Source organism: Thunnus thynnus, chromosome 21, assembly GCF_963924715.1.
Source record: "Thunnus thynnus chromosome 21, fThuThy2.1, whole genome shotgun sequence".
NCBI lineage: Eukaryota > Metazoa > Chordata > Actinopteri > Scombriformes > Scombridae > Thunnus > Thunnus thynnus.
Window position 1 is genome coordinate 19,490,416 of NC_089537.1, and position 16,812 is coordinate 19,507,227.

Consider the following 16,812-nt stretch of genomic DNA (forward strand, 5'->3'; position numbering starts at 1 on the left):
AAAATGGCTTACTTCTGGAGTCTGGAGATGTTACAGCTGGCTACCAAATTTTGTATGTCTAGGTGAAACGTACCTCAAGGGCTCCTCTGTTGAAATTTTTAGTGGATGCTATTGAGCCCCCTTGCCACACCTTAAGCCCAAGACCCATATCAGACAACAAAGTACACCCCTTGTTTGTGCCCGCGTGTGCCAAGCTTGGTGAGCTTTCAAGCATCTGTAGCACTTCAAAAACAGCTTCCTATTCATGGCGAATAATGCATCGCTATGGCTATTTGATGAAAACTCAAAAGCTTCACTGTTTAGCCTCATCAGCGTTCTAAAACTTAGCTGACCAAATTTTAGGTGGGATCTAGTTAACCTGCTTAGAGTAGTTTGTAAAATTATAAGGCCTATAACTTATAAGGCCTTAACTTACTTAAGGTCTTCAGATGATACTGACCAAATTTGAAGTTGCCCTGCTTAATTTTGTAGGAGAAGTTTGTTAAAGTACAACACCGGGTAATGGCAAAAACTGTGCAAAGATTGCACAGTAAATTCAAAGTGGCTCACTTCCTGCTGGATTTAGGGTATAACTTCCAGAGGCTTTTTTTAAGAAGAGGCATTTTGGTCCAAATTTTGTACATCTAGGTGAAACCTAAATGTGGGGGCTTCAACTTTGAAATTTTGTAGGGGGCGCTATCAAGCCATTTTGCCACATCCATGCACAAGCACAACATTTTCACCTCTTCTGACACATGTGCAATGTTCAGTGAGTTTTCAAGTACCTTTAGCCACTCGAAAATGCAATTCGTTTGGACAAAAAAGAATAATAATTCCTTGCATTACAACAGGGCCTTCACACCACTTGGTGCTCGGGCCCTAATAATGAGAACAAAAACAATAAGGTTCCAGCAGTGAAGCTTCGCTGTTTGGACCCCTAAAAATAAGAAGAATAATGAGAACAAAAACAAAAGGATTCCAGCAGCTTCACTGCTTGGAACCCTAATCAGTGGAGTACTCAAAGTCAGTGTGCACCCAACACTCTGCCCTTGGAGGCTGATATGTTTGCTTTATGCTAATCACTTTCAGCGTTTATAGACTTACACTGTGTTCACTCATGTCTGTTTTAAAATACTACATGTTTACGTGCCTGAAAATACACCCAGCATTTAGCAACTCAGATAAAACTAACAAATATTTCTTCATTAGATTATAAAATCTATGATAAGGATACTAGCCATTCTTTATCTTCACACTCTCTGCTTTGTTACTTCACTGAATAGCTGACTTCTTAGCATCACATTGGGGTAATATTAGATGAATATAGAGTACTTAGAGGAAGACTTAAGTCAATACAGATTGGATTGTTCCTCTATCACAAGACAGAAGTTTATTTGATTTGTGCTGCAGTGTTGGAGTCGATGCTTGAAATGTTCAACTTCTATCTTTTTGGCTTAGTCTGCTCTGCTGTTTGAATCAGTTTAAGCATATCCATACTGCAATGCAAATCAAGCACACACTGAATTTGAATGTATGCAACATGTTTACTTCAACTATTTAGTCTATAGTCCCCCAGAGAATATTGTATGCTAACTTCCAATGGATGATTCTTCTTTTTTTAATATTTATACATTCTGATATCTCTTAAATCCAGGAAACAAAATGCATGGTGTAGTTGTTTGATTTTTGTACAGTAAATGGTCAGATTGAGCAGTGTCATTTAAAGTGTTATCAGGAAAGGAAAGGCTAAATTTAAAGCTGCAAGCAATTGCTGACTACTAGGGAGCAGGAAGACACACTGACAGAATGACCGGCTTATGAAGTTGTAGCTAATATGATAGCTAGTATATGCCTAATTACACATTCAGCAGACTAATAGCAACATTGTCAACCCACTAAATTTGTGTTTCTTGCCACCAGAAAGTAAGACCAACATCCACTGACATTTTACTGTAGCTATGGTTTTATTCACCAACTGCTGATAAAATTAAGTGGGTATAACAAGCCACTTGTTTGCTGGAAACAAGTGCCTACAGTTTTATATGGATTGTTTGTGAAACATATATTCTCCAAAGCAGTATCTAAAATCGGCTTAGAGCTGCAGAGTGGGTGGGTAGGTTGAGTGCTGACCAAAACTTGGGAGAGACTCAGCAGCCAGACATTTCTCTGTTCAGGAGCGGCTGAGATTGACACTAAATTGAGAATAGCTGGTCCACCTTCAGTGTCAGTCCACCTTCAGTGAGCCTGGTCAGCTTAGGTTAAACCATTGTGGATAACTTCGGGGCTAACCCACTTCACTTTTCCAGCAGTTGGGGAAGCAATAGAAGAGACTTTTCTTGGTCTTGAGAAGCTGCAGCATTTATTAACTGACACACTGTAGCCTGTACTGTACATTTACTGCCAGACTGACAACATACTGCTAACCTTTTCCTCTGCTCTGCTCGCATTCACCGTCACTTTTTTGCTGCTCGCTCTCGGCACTCGCTCAACCACACACTTGCTACGCACACACATTACACACTGCCCTACTCCTTAAAGCAGTTTTGCTACTCTTATAACAGTACCTTTCACACAGATGTCCTTTGAAGAATGAGGAGAGGGAGGATTCTGGGATTTGATGCACTAGTTGATGACTCAAAACAATTCCATGATAACACGGGGCGTTATCCTGCTTGCACAGTGTGCGGGTGAAAATCATTAGTAGCCCACTGATATTTATGATCATGTGAAATTTTAGCAGCAGAGCTCATAATTCTGCAGTGGCAGTGCGCTGCTGCAGAATGAATATAGGGGAAACACTATATAGTGTACACCATAAACAACCTACCAGAAGGAAAAGATTCTGTAATTGACATTTATATCTTACATGCATATACAGCATACAGCATGCAAATGATCCACACGGGTAAAATATTGCAGTATTTTTTGTCTCTGATCAGATCTATCTATTTAAAGAATGGGTATCTATCTACTTCATGAAGAGATCAATGTTTACAGCATATCAAAAGATTATGCATTTACTGACAATTATTTACCATCCAGCATTTTAATAGATTATCAGTATAACTGTATCCTTGATTGTGAATATAATTTGTGTACCCCTTGTTCATACATCAAGGTCATACACAAGCCAATATGTAAATCCTTACCTATCAGCTGAAACAAATTCAAGTAGATTTGCTGTGGTTTATTTACTTGAGTTTAATAGATAAGCTTTATGTTTCCAGTGTTATTATAACTGTGTGAATAAAGCTCTGTAATCTTTCTTTAGGGTTTCCAAGGAAAAACTGGTCCACCAGGCCCAGGAGGTGTTGTTGGGCCCCAGGTAAGAGAAATATATTATTAAGAATAAATGTATGTATCATTAAAGAGTACATTTTTGAGTGTGACATCTTGAGGGCGATGGGACAACAAAAAGATACAAATTACTAATGTGCTGTTGGATGTTGTTTGAGCTCTAAAACAAAATGTGATTGATCTGTTGTGCATCTTTTGATAAAAGCTCACATTTTTGCAACAGAAAATTCATTTATATGAATATTGGACTCTCTATGACTAAATGAAGCAAAATTACAACTTCCACTCATAAGCTCTGAAGTATTAGTGTAAATCAAAGACTAGAATAGGCCTTTAATTATTGTATCTCATTATTTATAGAACAAGGGGAAAAAATTCTGAATTGGCCATATTCTATCATCTCTATGTTACACTGCAAATGATATCCAACCTTGTGATGATATCTTAGGGACCTACTGGAGAGACTGGTCCCGTTGGTGAGAGAGGTCACCCTGGACCCCCTGGTCCACCCGGAGAGCAGGGTCTTCCAGGTGCTGCTGGCAAGGAGGGAGCAAAGGTAAGACGAATGAATGAGCAAGACCAATTTACACTACTGAGCGATTAAATGAGTTTCATACAGACTTGGTAACAGGCAATGTCCAGTATACTGCACTAAAGGTAAGAAAGTAGTTAGTTGGGTTAGTAGTTGAAGTTAGTTGGGCCAGAAGTATTCCTAAAAAATATTCTTGTTAAATAATTAACCATTTATTTTCTGTAGTAGCATAGCATGCCAGACATGGCCCAATAGCTCTCCTTCACTCCTACAGTTATACATAGTAATTTGTTTAAAAGAGTGGGTTCGGCTTTGCTCATGGATTTCTCATATTGGATTTGCGTTAGTTACACTGAAGAGAGGAAGCCAAGGAGGTTGATAGAGAGATCAACAGTATAGAGGTGGGCTGCAAATTGAACTTATGCAGTTGCAATTATCGTATATAATTTGATTTTGCAGATTGAGCCAGCTGAATTCACAAGCAGTTATATTTCTGGAGGGCATGCAAAGCTCAATATACTACTGGATTGCTTAAATAAAACTGAGAACACAGAAACAAATATATAGCAATAAATTCACCTAGAAACACACCCCAGCAAATGCCAAATCTTTACTCTCTGTGCTATACAAGACTCCAGCAGTGACTGCTGAAGATACAGTAGCTACGATTTGAGGCTAAATTCCCTCCCTAGCCCTCCCCGCCCGGCAATTGAGTGCCCATTAGGAACAGACAGCAGCCATTTTGTAGAAGTATGGGCTGCTCCAAACCAACCCCCTGACTCCCAGGACCACTCAGCATCCCCTGTTCCCCATCCCCTCCCTCAAACCCCCATGTCTTCTGCTTTCATTTTCTCCCTGTCTTCCCCAAGCAGACAGTTTTATCAACTCCAAACCCTCCGCCATTCACAGCCTCCCTTTCCTCTCCACTCCGCCTGGCCTGTGCATCAGTATGCCAGGGACAGTTTGTGGAGGTCTTGGCACCAGAGCCCAAATCCTCTTATACCTCTCAAGCCCACTCTTCTGTACCTTCCTGTTTGCAGATAAAGTCAGCCTGCCAATACAAAAGGAACAGAGAACGAAGCCAGAAGTAACTTTTTCTGAAGTAAAATGTCCATGTTTTAGAGATGTGCTGTACAAAATGAACTGGAAAGTAAATGAAGTTACCCTGCAATTATTGACACAATTCCTTTCTTGTAGATGAAATACAAAGTAACTTTTAGAGTTAGTTGGGGAAGGGGGAAGAGCATGCAAATAAGTGTAGTTAAAAAAGTTGAAAAAGATCTCTGCCCGTAGGTTTTTGGTGGTCATGATGTTTTGAACTTTTTACCCTTTAGTCTTTAAGCAGCCCTTTGTGTATTATCTCCATCTCATAACGTCATAAACACAAATTATGTCCCCAAATGTCATTGAGTTTAGAAGACCTGAAATCTTTGCTGGAAAGCAATACTGCATTGGTTTTGATTAGAGTCAAAACTTATGTATTGACATTGTGGTGACAGTGCTAATGCATCCATAGAAAACATACATGATTCAAACTAATTGCAGCTAATGGCCCATTAAGATGGATGTCAGCAACAAACAAGCACATTTCTGTTCCTGGTGGGATGAACAAAGCCATTAGTATATACGATATTAGCTTGTCATATGCTTTACATTCTGTATTCATTTCTGTTTTAGAAATTTAGATCTCATCCTTACCCAGCTGCAAACGGTGTAATTAGTACCTTACTTTAATACACAAATGCTAAACCGTACCTGCATGTAAACATTTCACTAGAGGGCTCAGAAGAGGCAGACGTTTAGCATCTTTAAGTGGGATGGACATTTTCAACTTGTGATTCGCAAGTTTCTGTCTGAGTGGAGTGCAGCTCTGAAATGCAAGATTTAGCTGTCATGTGCTTTGCATCTCCAAACTGACAACGACACTATGCCAACACCAATTTAACACTTCACAGGAAACAGAGTCATATTGGTGGAGTATGTGGATAACTCAACTTTGAATAAAGAATAACAAACTTATCTAAACATAGTAAGTTCCAAGTTCTCAGTTTGCTGTTGCCAAGACTTAATCTGCCACGCTGGTGCTGCAGCAATGACTGAACACTGATAGCCCTTTGAGACTGACACTGTGTGAGGAGAACGGCTAAACTTTCTTTTAATTTATTTAGTTATTTTTTAGGTTAAGTTAATCTGTGTAAAAATGCTTTATATGGAACAACAACTGCAGACTTAAATCTCTGTAAATGGTGACCAATGATTCACATGTGATAGCAGTCTCATATGAAAAGGTCAAAGGTTGAACAGGTATTCAGTAAAGCTCATCATACACATGTTTCCTGTATAAAAGGGTATAAAGCTGATAGTCATCTGGATGCTTGAACTGTGTAACAACCTGCCTGAGGAAGTAGTCAAGCCTTTTAATTTCAGTATAATAATTTTTTTGGCATTTTTTGGCATCGCCTACAATTTACACTCATTGTCTGGCAAGGCTCAAATGGTGTTTTTCTTGGATGAGATTCATTTCAGGCAGGCCAAAGAGTAGATGATGGGCAACACTTTCCTTTACCCAGACATCTTTCCTACACCTGATTGCACTAACACACCGCCTGTTGGGCTGTGATTGATCTTTGCCTCTGATTTTTAAACTGGAAAAATGCAACAGCTGTTCCAGAAACACTGTCAAATTTAATTACATTATCTACATCATTACCAAATTCAGCTTCTTAATAAATCTGAGATATGCAATAGGCTGTGCAGTGCACATATCTGGTCAGACTGAATCATTTCTAGGAAGATGTTTTCCAGATTTGACTGTGGTGAAAACTGTGTTCATGATGTAGTGTGGCTTTGTCTGGTATTTTCATCCTCCAGCAGAAAAGGAATGTTCCCTGTTGCACATAATTATTTTTTTTCATGCATTGTTATCTAGAATCACCTAATTATTAAAATGTTGCATTCATGCAAACTAACTCTAACACTGATATGTATGATTTTGTGTTTAGGGAGACCCTGGACCACAGGGGTCCTCCGGTAAAGACGGTCCCCCTGGCCTTCGAGGCTTCCCTGGAGAGAGAGGTCTACCTGGTGCCACAGTAAGAGCTCCACTCCACCTGCACCTATTCATCATAGCCTCCCTTTATATGTGTTTGCTAGTAGAAAGTGACAGAACATTGCTACATAACAAATGAACCAGCGTCTATCTAGAGCTATTCACTTCATTAGAGACACCAGCCCTGGAATTCACTCCTAGCAATCAATCCAGTGCAGAGGAAATCCAAAGCGACATCTTACAAATGAACAGGCGTGCCTCTGAATCGCTCCACTGCCACTGACACCACTGTTTTAACCGCTGCAATGCATCATGGTCCTTTATTATAGAAGTAGGGAATTGTTGATTAGGGTTCCACTTGTAAAATCTTTCCCTGGTTTAACTCAAGGACTTGGATTGTTTTTCATATTTCAGTGCCAGCATTTTTTGGGGGGCAGGAAAGTTATTTGTATCTGTATGCATTATTTAGTTAATAAATTATTAAGTGAGAAATGTTGGCAATTAGATTGTGGTGCCTGTGAATGGATATACTGTAGGGAGCGGAAGTGTTGTGCCGCCTGCTTCTCCAAGGTCAGTCAGACTCTGCAGGCCAGCAGCACAGCTGATTGTTTTCTGCCATTGTAATTTACTCCAGCACACAGCCAGAGCCAGCAGAGACTCATTACCCATCCTGCCATGTGCTCTTTTGTGACCCACTAGGGAGCTGGACACGCACGCACACACACATACACACACACACACACACACACACACAGGTAAACACACACGCAAACCTGCATGTGCAGAATGAGACAGAGAAAATTGTACACACAGTCATGTTTGTCATGACTTATGCATTCCTGTATGTGCTAAAAATCTCATCACACACTGAAATGCAGGGCAGTACACTGAAGACATAGGCTGATATAAAGTTACACTGGGTTTAAAAGCTATGTCAAAGCAATACTCATGCCTTTCTTTCTTCTTTTCTTCAGGGTCCAGCAGGTCTGAAGGGAGGAGAGGGGCCCCAAGGTCCACCTGGTCCTGTTGTAAGTACACTACTAGATCAAAGTTCACTTAAAAAAAAAAGAGAGAAAGAAAGCCTAAGCTAATCTTGATGGTTGCCTTCTTCTCTCTATTTTTCATGACATTTTTGTATTTGATTTGTGTCATTGATCAGTGTGGAAGCTTGTTTAGTATATGTCTTTTTACTGAGGCCTGCACATGCCAAGTACTAGAGGGCAGTTGACATGATTTGGACATGAAATGCTTTAAAAATTGCTTGGCTAACTGCTAGACCATCTGTATACTTGCTTTCCTTTTGACATCACCACCAGGGAGGCTTCTATGGTTTTAGGCAGCATTCTCAAAGTTACGGGAGAAAATTACATTTATTTATCTGTTTAAACTTTTATTGCCTCAGGTAAGGTTTTGATGAGCAATATGCACTTTTTCAGTTGAGTAGTGCTATACATTCATGAATCTATACACATTTACACATTCTGCTGATGTCCAGCGTTTAAATCATTGAAGCAGCCAGGTAAAAGTGCTTTGCTCAAGGATACCACAACTGTAGCTACAGAGGAAGAAGCGCTGAGTTTTCCTCTAAACACATATGAATATATAGTATAAATGTAATTGCACTGAACTAAGTAGAGTGAACTAAGTACATGTGTAATAGGTATAAAATCATTAAGCCATCATGGTCATGTCATCATCATTTTCCAATGAAAGCGTTAGCGGATTTCATCTCTTCCCACTGCACACAGCGATTTGTCATCAGAGCAATCATGCGCTAGAGTAGCTGGGTATCAAGACTGTTTGCTCCATTGCCTTCTGGCACACAGACACAAAAAACAAACCAACAAACACACAACAAAACCACACAGGAAGGAGAGCATCCATATGGTGAGTCACAGAGTCTAGTTATCCCAGGCATTGCTCCCTTCACATCCCTCATCAGTCCCAGAGGTTGCATTCAAGCTCTTTGCGCCTGTACTTCTCAGATTGTTAAAGACTCTAGACTCGAGGTTAGAGTTTGCATGATATCATTGCCTTCTGCTGTTACAAAAACATTTTTTGAGCATTCCTGATTATGAATTTTATTGTTTTTGTTTTTATAAATTTGCACCTACTCGTGTATTTTGTATCAACAGAAAACACAAGCACAAAACACAAGCTGCCAGAAAATATGGCTTAATATGAAAACCTTTTTCAGGAAGTCATTTAGTAGGCCCTTATCCTTTCTCTAGACATGTTGATATTACATTTAGCATGCTGTACATTGTTGAAGTTGCATATACTGTATTAGATGTCATTTATTGCAGTATTAAAGTTAAGTTTCCATATAATGTAATTTTCTTCATGGCAAACACTGTGGTTTTTGTTCTACTTCTTTTTCTCTTAATATAATATTCTGCTCAGGAGACACTTACTTGTCTAGTGTTTGGTACTTACTATGCAAGTGTAAACATGTTGATCGTTGAGAATAATCTAGCTACACCACAGCAATGGTAAATGAATACATTTATATCTTCCTACCCAAGGCCACAGATTTCACACAATAAATAAGCTTTAGTTTTAAACTTAAGTTAACTTTTCGTACATCAACATGCATACATATTGTAGACTGTATGTACAAATACTATCTTAACCTTAGACACACTTTCAAATCGGAGGTTGGGTGTGAAAAGGATTATTGAGACATCATATTGCTTGTCCCCCTCACTATCTTCCATGAATGCATTTAGATTATATTTTTACAAGCAATAACTGCCTTGAATGTTTTTGCAGAGATGGTAATGAAAGTCAAATGACTCTCATGTAGGTTTAAGCCGAGTGTCACTTAGTTTACACTGTAGAGGAGAACACATGGGGTTAGTAGTTAGTATGTGTATATGTTTGAGGGTTTTCCATGTTGAACATTACAGTATTTTGTGTTTCCTGCAGAATGTTATTCTTACCAGGACGTAAGGCCTAAAACTCACACTTTTTTAGAAAGCAGTGTGATTCTTCCTCTAAATGACAGATAATGCATCTCAACCTTCACATAATTGATTAAAAAAAGAACCATTTTTAAATATATAGGTATAGGTTTTGATTTCACAGCCTTAACTGTCTTAATTTATATTTTGTTTCTTTACATGTATTGACAGTTTTATGATAATGCAATGTATTCCTGGAAACATAACGTTAACATGCATGCAGGTACAGAGTAAGTTGATTCAGTGCAGCGGAGATAAAAATGCTGAGTGTCATTCACCATCATGTTTTATGGATTTAGTTAAACACTGAGGGGCAAGTTCACAAAATGATTGTGTGGCTTTTGCAGCTGCTAAACCTGCACAAATAAGACAAACAGAAATCATGTAATTCACAAAGCACCCACAAAGGGTGAAATGCACCCCTAACTGCGTCACCAAGCAAATAGCATCTCAGCGCTCCTTTGCTGTTTGCACGTATTTAAATCAGGTAATATGCATACATTTGGTGCAAAATTGGCCCCTTTCTACACAAGTGAGCCTCATTGCAAAAACAGTCCAATTCACAAAGATAAGTGCCATTGCCCACATGCAGTTAGAGTGAAATTATTAGTGTCTTCAGAGAGTTGGTGGTAACTGAAGCGCATTTATAAGGGGTAGCAGAACCAGAGCTCCGCTCAAACTCATTAATTTTGTTAGAGGATGCAGTGACGGGATGCAATCACAGTTGTGTCATGAAAACTAAATGAATAAAGCTCCCCTACATTGTCATTTTTGAAAATACATGAGAAAAAAACGGAGTGAATGAAAAATAAGGTTATTACATAAACGAATAAACAAATTAAATCCCAAATATGTTTTTTCTCTGTCACATTTAAATTCCTTGCTTGAATTTTATTAGGAATGCCTCTGCTCCTTGTTGATCAGGACTTGTAGCTTGCAGTCTGAAAATTTGATTTTTCTCTTTCGCTCTGCCATTGTCCTGCCTACTGTGTTCTTGGTGTAAAAGCAACATTTATACTTAACCACATGAATAATTGCAATCAGACACAAAACAAGGGCAAATTGCACTAAGCTGCAAAATTTTATAGTGTATTTGTGCTGTAATATGATTAGTGCAATAACTTTTGTTGCAAGTGATGCACATTTCATGGTGCTATCAGAGGCCACAATTCATTCTTTGTGAATTCACCTCACAGTTCCTGTATTTGAGTACTGATCCAACGCAGCCACAAGCTTCCCTATTAATGCATTTCCAGCAGCAGGAGTGAGCTGCTCAGAGCTTAAAGAGCCACCAAGGCGTCAGCACCCGAACAGCGGATAATGCCTGATGCTTTCAAGGAGCAGCACTGCTTTATTAGAACTTAAAAGCCACCTTTCACTGTGTGTTGCTCTTGCTGTTTTCTCAGTTTTCCTCTTAGAAAGGGTTTGTGTATGTGTGTATTAATCCATTAGCAGTGGAACTCAGTTGAGTCTTGCTTTGTAGCTGTCTTAATGGCAATGGTTATTGTTCAGCATACTCAGGTTATATTTATGTGCAGACTGACAAAACTAGATATATCTTTGTAGATAAAACCTGGCTTCCGCCTTTTATTTTTCATTCATTATTTCTCTTTCTCACACTGACACTCTTTCTCCCTCTTACACACATGCTCACAGGGTTCCCCTGGTGAGAGAGGTTCTGCTGGTCCAGCTGGTCCCATTGGCCTATCTGGTAGACCTGGCCCTCAGGGTCCCCCAGGGCCCGCTGGAGAGAAGGGAGCACCTGTAAGTATTTTATTTCTCTCCCACAGAGGCAGACAAAAAATGCCTGTCAACTTAACAGTTTCTTTCTTTGTTTCTCTTCCTTTGACCCTCAGTTCTGCTGATTTTAGTTTTCAAAATATAATATGAACAAATGTCTGTTCTTCTAGGGTGAGAAAGGACCTCAAGGTCCAGCTGGTCGTGATGGTGTCCAAGGTCCTGTCGGTCTGCCCGGGCCTGCTGGACCCCAGGGTCCACCTGGAGAGGATGGTGACAAGGTCTGTTAACCACACTCACCACCCCCCATTTTATCCTGTCAGTCCAGTTACAACTCCCCTCTCCATTCCCAGACTGGGATACGTTTTGGGACTGAACCAGATTGCCAATCAATCTTCATTCCCATGTTCACAGTCAGGCCATCTGCATCAAAAATATGTCTGTCTTTTCTCCTCACTGTTGCCTATCCATCTTCATAACCAAATGTGCCAGCAAACGCAATCAGAGGATATGTAAAAGTGAAATACTGCTGCTGGTTTCATCTCCTGCAATCATTATGCCCCTTAAGGTTCCTATCAGGGATTCTATTGAGCTGCCAAACAATTGTCACTGCAGAGGTTTGCTGTGCAATGAACTAGAGGTTTAAAAACTTATATCTCCATATTTTTGCACCTATACAGTGCTGTGTCAAGATTATAGCTACAGATAATAGTTGTTTGTGTTGAGCCGAGGGTTTTCAACGATTTTTCATAAGCTGTTAACATTTAGAGAAGAAGCAAGGCTAATCTGAGATGGTTGACTGTTTATGTGTGTATGTGTGTCTTTCCTAGGGAGAGGTTGGAGAGCCCGGTCAGAAGGGAAGCAAAGCCGACAAGGGAGAACAGGTGAGTTATGGGAGGCAAAGTCCACCCACTCCTTTCTTGCAAACACATTTACATCCATTATTCGCAGTAATTCAGGAGTTGGTGATGTTACATAGTTTTCAATGAATATCTACTTACACAAATATACTCATCATGCTAACATTCATAACACAATAAGAGTGAGCTGTGTTTTATCACAAAACCATACATGAGTGTTTTTACATTTGTGTGACCATTTTGGGATGTCTTTATAATAACTTTTTCTTATTTGTGTTCAGGGTCCTCCTGGACCAGCTGGTCTCCAAGGTCCCATAGGTGCCCCAGGTCCTGCTGTAAGTACAACTCACCTATCTTGCACTGACAAAATTGCGGTAATGGAACATGAATGAGTGGTGTCTGTAGCATCACAAACCAGACAGAGACAGACAGAAAAACTGGAAGCTGACACTCAGCTTAGATAGCCTCAAATTTCTTAATCACAGACCATGCAGATAACATAGTTGAAATCTGCAAGATGTTAAACCTGAGCAGAGGGTCACAAGAAGATGTGTGTCTGTTGTTTCTCAGGGAGCTGATGGAGAGCCTGGGCCCAGAGGTCAGCAGGGTATGTTTGGACAGAAGGGAGATGAAGGTTCCAGAGGTTTCCCTGGACCCCCTGGTCCCATTGGCCTGCAGGTTAGTATCATTCACACATGTACACACATGCAAACACATGCTACAAATATAAAGAGTAACTTACATTAAGCCCATATGGTGCTTGTTTATATAGTGTTCCTGTTTGTGTCATGTAAACACCTGTCTCGCATAACTCTCACTATTGAGGTCTACATTTTACAAAGCCAGCTATGATTACAAACAGCAAGAGCCATTATGGGGCTCCTCTTTTATACATTTATACTGGCTTTCCTTTGCAGTAGTGCAGCACAATTTCATTTGTCTTTGTTTATGCTATGGGTACATTGAGACCTTCAGTTAATAAATATTGTGTAGATAATTAATTTATTTACCAATCCAGTTTTACATTAGCAATAAAGACATAATGTGTGAGATATAGATGAAACAATTAGTTGATTAATGGATTAGTCAATAGACAAAGAAGTATTTAGCTACTATTTTGATATCCGCCTAATCATTTACATCAAAATTACAAACCGTCTCTGGTTCCAGCTTCTCAAATGTGAAGATTTGCCGCTTTCTCTGTTTTATAACATTGTAAAGTGAATATCTTTGGGGTGTGGTTGGACTTTTAAAGACACCATCTTGGGCTTTGGGAAATTGTGATAAGTATTTTTCACAATTCTCTGATTTTATAGATGGAGCGATTAATCGACAAATTAAGAAAATAATCGGTAGATTAATTGAGCAAAGATGTTTTCATTAGTTGCAGCCTTAGTTTAAGACAGTGAGGCAGCACCGTTAATATGCGCAAAAATGAATGAAAAACAAAAGCCAAAACAAAGGCCAAACCTGCTTTCACCACCTTTCCATTGACATTACACACTGACTGAACTCACAGTAGAAAATAGGGGAAGTTCTGCCGTCGGTAAAGCCACTCGTATCTGATGCACTTTCATTTGTGTCAGAAGTGTCATCGACATGAAACAAGACAGAATAAGACAGAATGCTGCACTGGTACGATGAAAGGGACACATCTCTATGCAAAATTCTTCAAATTGGTTTCAAATCAATCTTGACCTATTTCCACTTTTTCACTTGTTTAAAGACAATAGTTTTTTCAATTATAGAGTAAATGATTTATTAAGATGAAATGTTAGTATGGCTAGACATTTATGTGACAGAAACATGTCTAAATATCTTACATATATCTAATATGAAATTAGATAATGGTTATTGCACTTTCCTGTCTGGAGGGAAGTCGGACAATGTTCATTTTGTCTATCTCAGTTTCATCCATATTTAGTCCAACACGTAGAGTATCAGTAGAATATGGGTGCATCAAAACAGCCATACCAATTATTTTCCATATAACACCACACACATGTGGTTGCATTGTGCATGTTGGCCCGAGTGGACGTCCCACTCCTGTGACCAAATATGCTACTGTCATATTTTCCAGCTGCTTTTGGGAGTGCTGACACTCCAGGGTATTTCTCAGACTTGCTCCTACTGCACTGATACTGCGTCCCTTGTCAGGAGATAGCATTTCTCCTTCTTTGGTCTTGTAGCTGTCACCTTGGATGAGGGGAAACTTTTTTTTTATATAGTGCAATACAAGTGACCAACATGTAGACAAATATGACACAGCACAAGACAAGAGGAAGAACTGAAACAAAAGGGGGAAAAAAGGAAACCAGTAGCAAAAAAAAAACAACAACAACAACATGAAAAACAAGAAAAATCATAATGTTTGGCCTAGATTTTCTTATTGTAGTGCGCATGCGTGTAGGTAAGTGTGTGTGTGTGTTAGTGTGTGTGTGTTTGTGTGGGTGGGTAGGGTTTCTGTGTGAAAGATATAGAGGATAGAGAGAGCAAAAGGTGGAGACAGTATTAACCAAAGAAAGAAAGAAAGAAAGAAAGAAAGAGAAAAAGAAAAAAATAAAATAGCTAAGTTGCTCTTGGAGGGCATCTCTGGTTGGGTTCTAAGTATAAAGAGGCGCCGAGGTGGATCTGGGGCGGGTCAAGTCAGGACAGCGGGGTCAGGGCAGAATTTCATGTATTTATGCATTTTTATTTATTTTCCCTCCCTTTTACTCCTTTCTTTTTTTTTGTTTGCTTGTTTTATCCTTTTTTATTCTTAATTTTTAGCTCTTTTCCCTTTCTCCTCTTCCTTGCTTTCTTTGCTCCCCTGCCTTCTTCAGGCTGCCACCAGGCCCGTAGGTGGTAGCTGGCCTGTTGCAGGATGAAGGGAAACTTATTGCTGAGGTATAAAAATATCCAGACCTCTAAGAGCCACAGTACTGGCTTCATAAAGATAATATTAAACAAGACATTTCCTGGTGAGCCATATATAGCTGGAGCCAGACTCTTCAGATGAGGAATTGCCTGAAATAGCACACAGTACAATCTTGAATCCAGGGCAGTACTTCAAAATAATTTTATATGCATCATGTTGTTCATATTTTGTGCAATGCTGTTATAACAATATACCATTATAACCATACATCTGAATTATACTATGGGCTACACATTACATGTGTTATAGGACAAGATTGAGATTTTTTCTCAAACATTTATTTTATACACTCTAATCTTTTCACTTTTCATATCTTTTACTACTATGAACTTAGAGTCTGCCATAAAGTGAATTGAAATATGTTTTTTCAGTCAATTACTCACTCTTCCAGCCTGTAGTAGCAGTAGCAATGTCTAGTGATGACATGGAATCAGGATCACTCAATTACCTCTCTAAACTGCATGGGGCTATGACACTGTGTCATGTATTCATCCCACACCATGCTACAACGCAAATAAAGACACACAAATTCACATTTACACAGTTGCCCATGCAGTATGTTCCGCTTTGTTTGGATCTGTGGTGTGAGTTGTATTGTGACCTAGCTTTGACTGGTAATATTTACACCTTTCACCTCCACTCACTGGCAACATCTTTTCTCCATCACCACCTGGGTTAGGGAAGGCCAGTAAGGATTTTTTCTCATCAAAATGTCTATTTTGCCACTGCTCCTCGCTAAGAATTCTCAAAGACCAACAAGTCTTGTCAGTGTGTATAGAACTTAAGTAGAAGACATTATCATCAGTATTACAATTTACTTATTTGTTATTCATCTGTAAAGTAGATTCTACCTGTCCAAGGACATAGTTTAAGCTTAAATATTAGGATGATTTGAAGAGGTATGTCAGCTTGCAAAAACATACCCATAAACTAATCTACACTACAACTAGGGTTAATGATGTTTTGTAGCACCATAATAATAATTTAACAAGGTAGGACCTTCCCGCAGTAGCAGCCCATTTGTTAGTAATTATCGGTTTTATTAGTAAGCAGCATCTTAAAATAAACACGTTAAGAGTTTACTGCAGAGATTGGGGTCATTGTGTTGATGAAATTACTTAGACTACTGCTCATTCCAAGGTGCTATCCTATCTCTGCAGGATTGTATTCAATGGACTTTTAATTGGGAGTAATTCACTTCCCATCGCAATTCCATTAATTGCGCGGACTGACCTGCTCCAATAGTCAGTTCCTCATTGAGCACATTTAGCATTCCGCATAATTAGTAGCACATCTAACGATCTCAGACTAGAGGAGACCTTTACACAGATGAGATTTCTCAGCATGGGAGGAATCAGCATGCAGTACACACACTTTTTAACATCCACCGAAAAAACTTGCTAACAGGGGCATGAACACATACATATTTAAATGTAGGGCAATGCACACATACCACACACACACACAAACTTACAACA

General features: G+C 39.3%; 1 protein-coding gene across 11 annotated transcripts in view; it reads left to right on the forward strand.

Annotated features, from left to right (window-relative positions):
• Window positions 1-16,812, forward strand: part of col11a1a (collagen, type XI, alpha 1a) — a 104,625-nt gene that overhangs the window by 65,890 nt on the left and 21,923 nt on the right. For all 11 annotated transcript variants that reach the window (XM_067577995.1, XM_067577991.1, XM_067577988.1 and 8 more), the window contains 9 exons: window positions 3,251-3,304; window positions 3,725-3,832; window positions 6,811-6,900; window positions 7,832-7,885; window positions 11,477-11,584; window positions 11,731-11,838; window positions 12,388-12,441; window positions 12,699-12,752; window positions 12,988-13,095. In XM_067577995.1, coding sequence (XP_067434096.1) covers window positions 3,251-3,304; window positions 3,725-3,832; window positions 6,811-6,900; window positions 7,832-7,885; window positions 11,477-11,584; window positions 11,731-11,838; window positions 12,388-12,441; window positions 12,699-12,752; window positions 12,988-13,095 — 738 coding nt within the window. The remainder of the gene's footprint in view (window positions 1-3,250; window positions 3,305-3,724; window positions 3,833-6,810; window positions 6,901-7,831; window positions 7,886-11,476; window positions 11,585-11,730; window positions 11,839-12,387; window positions 12,442-12,698; window positions 12,753-12,987; window positions 13,096-16,812) is intronic.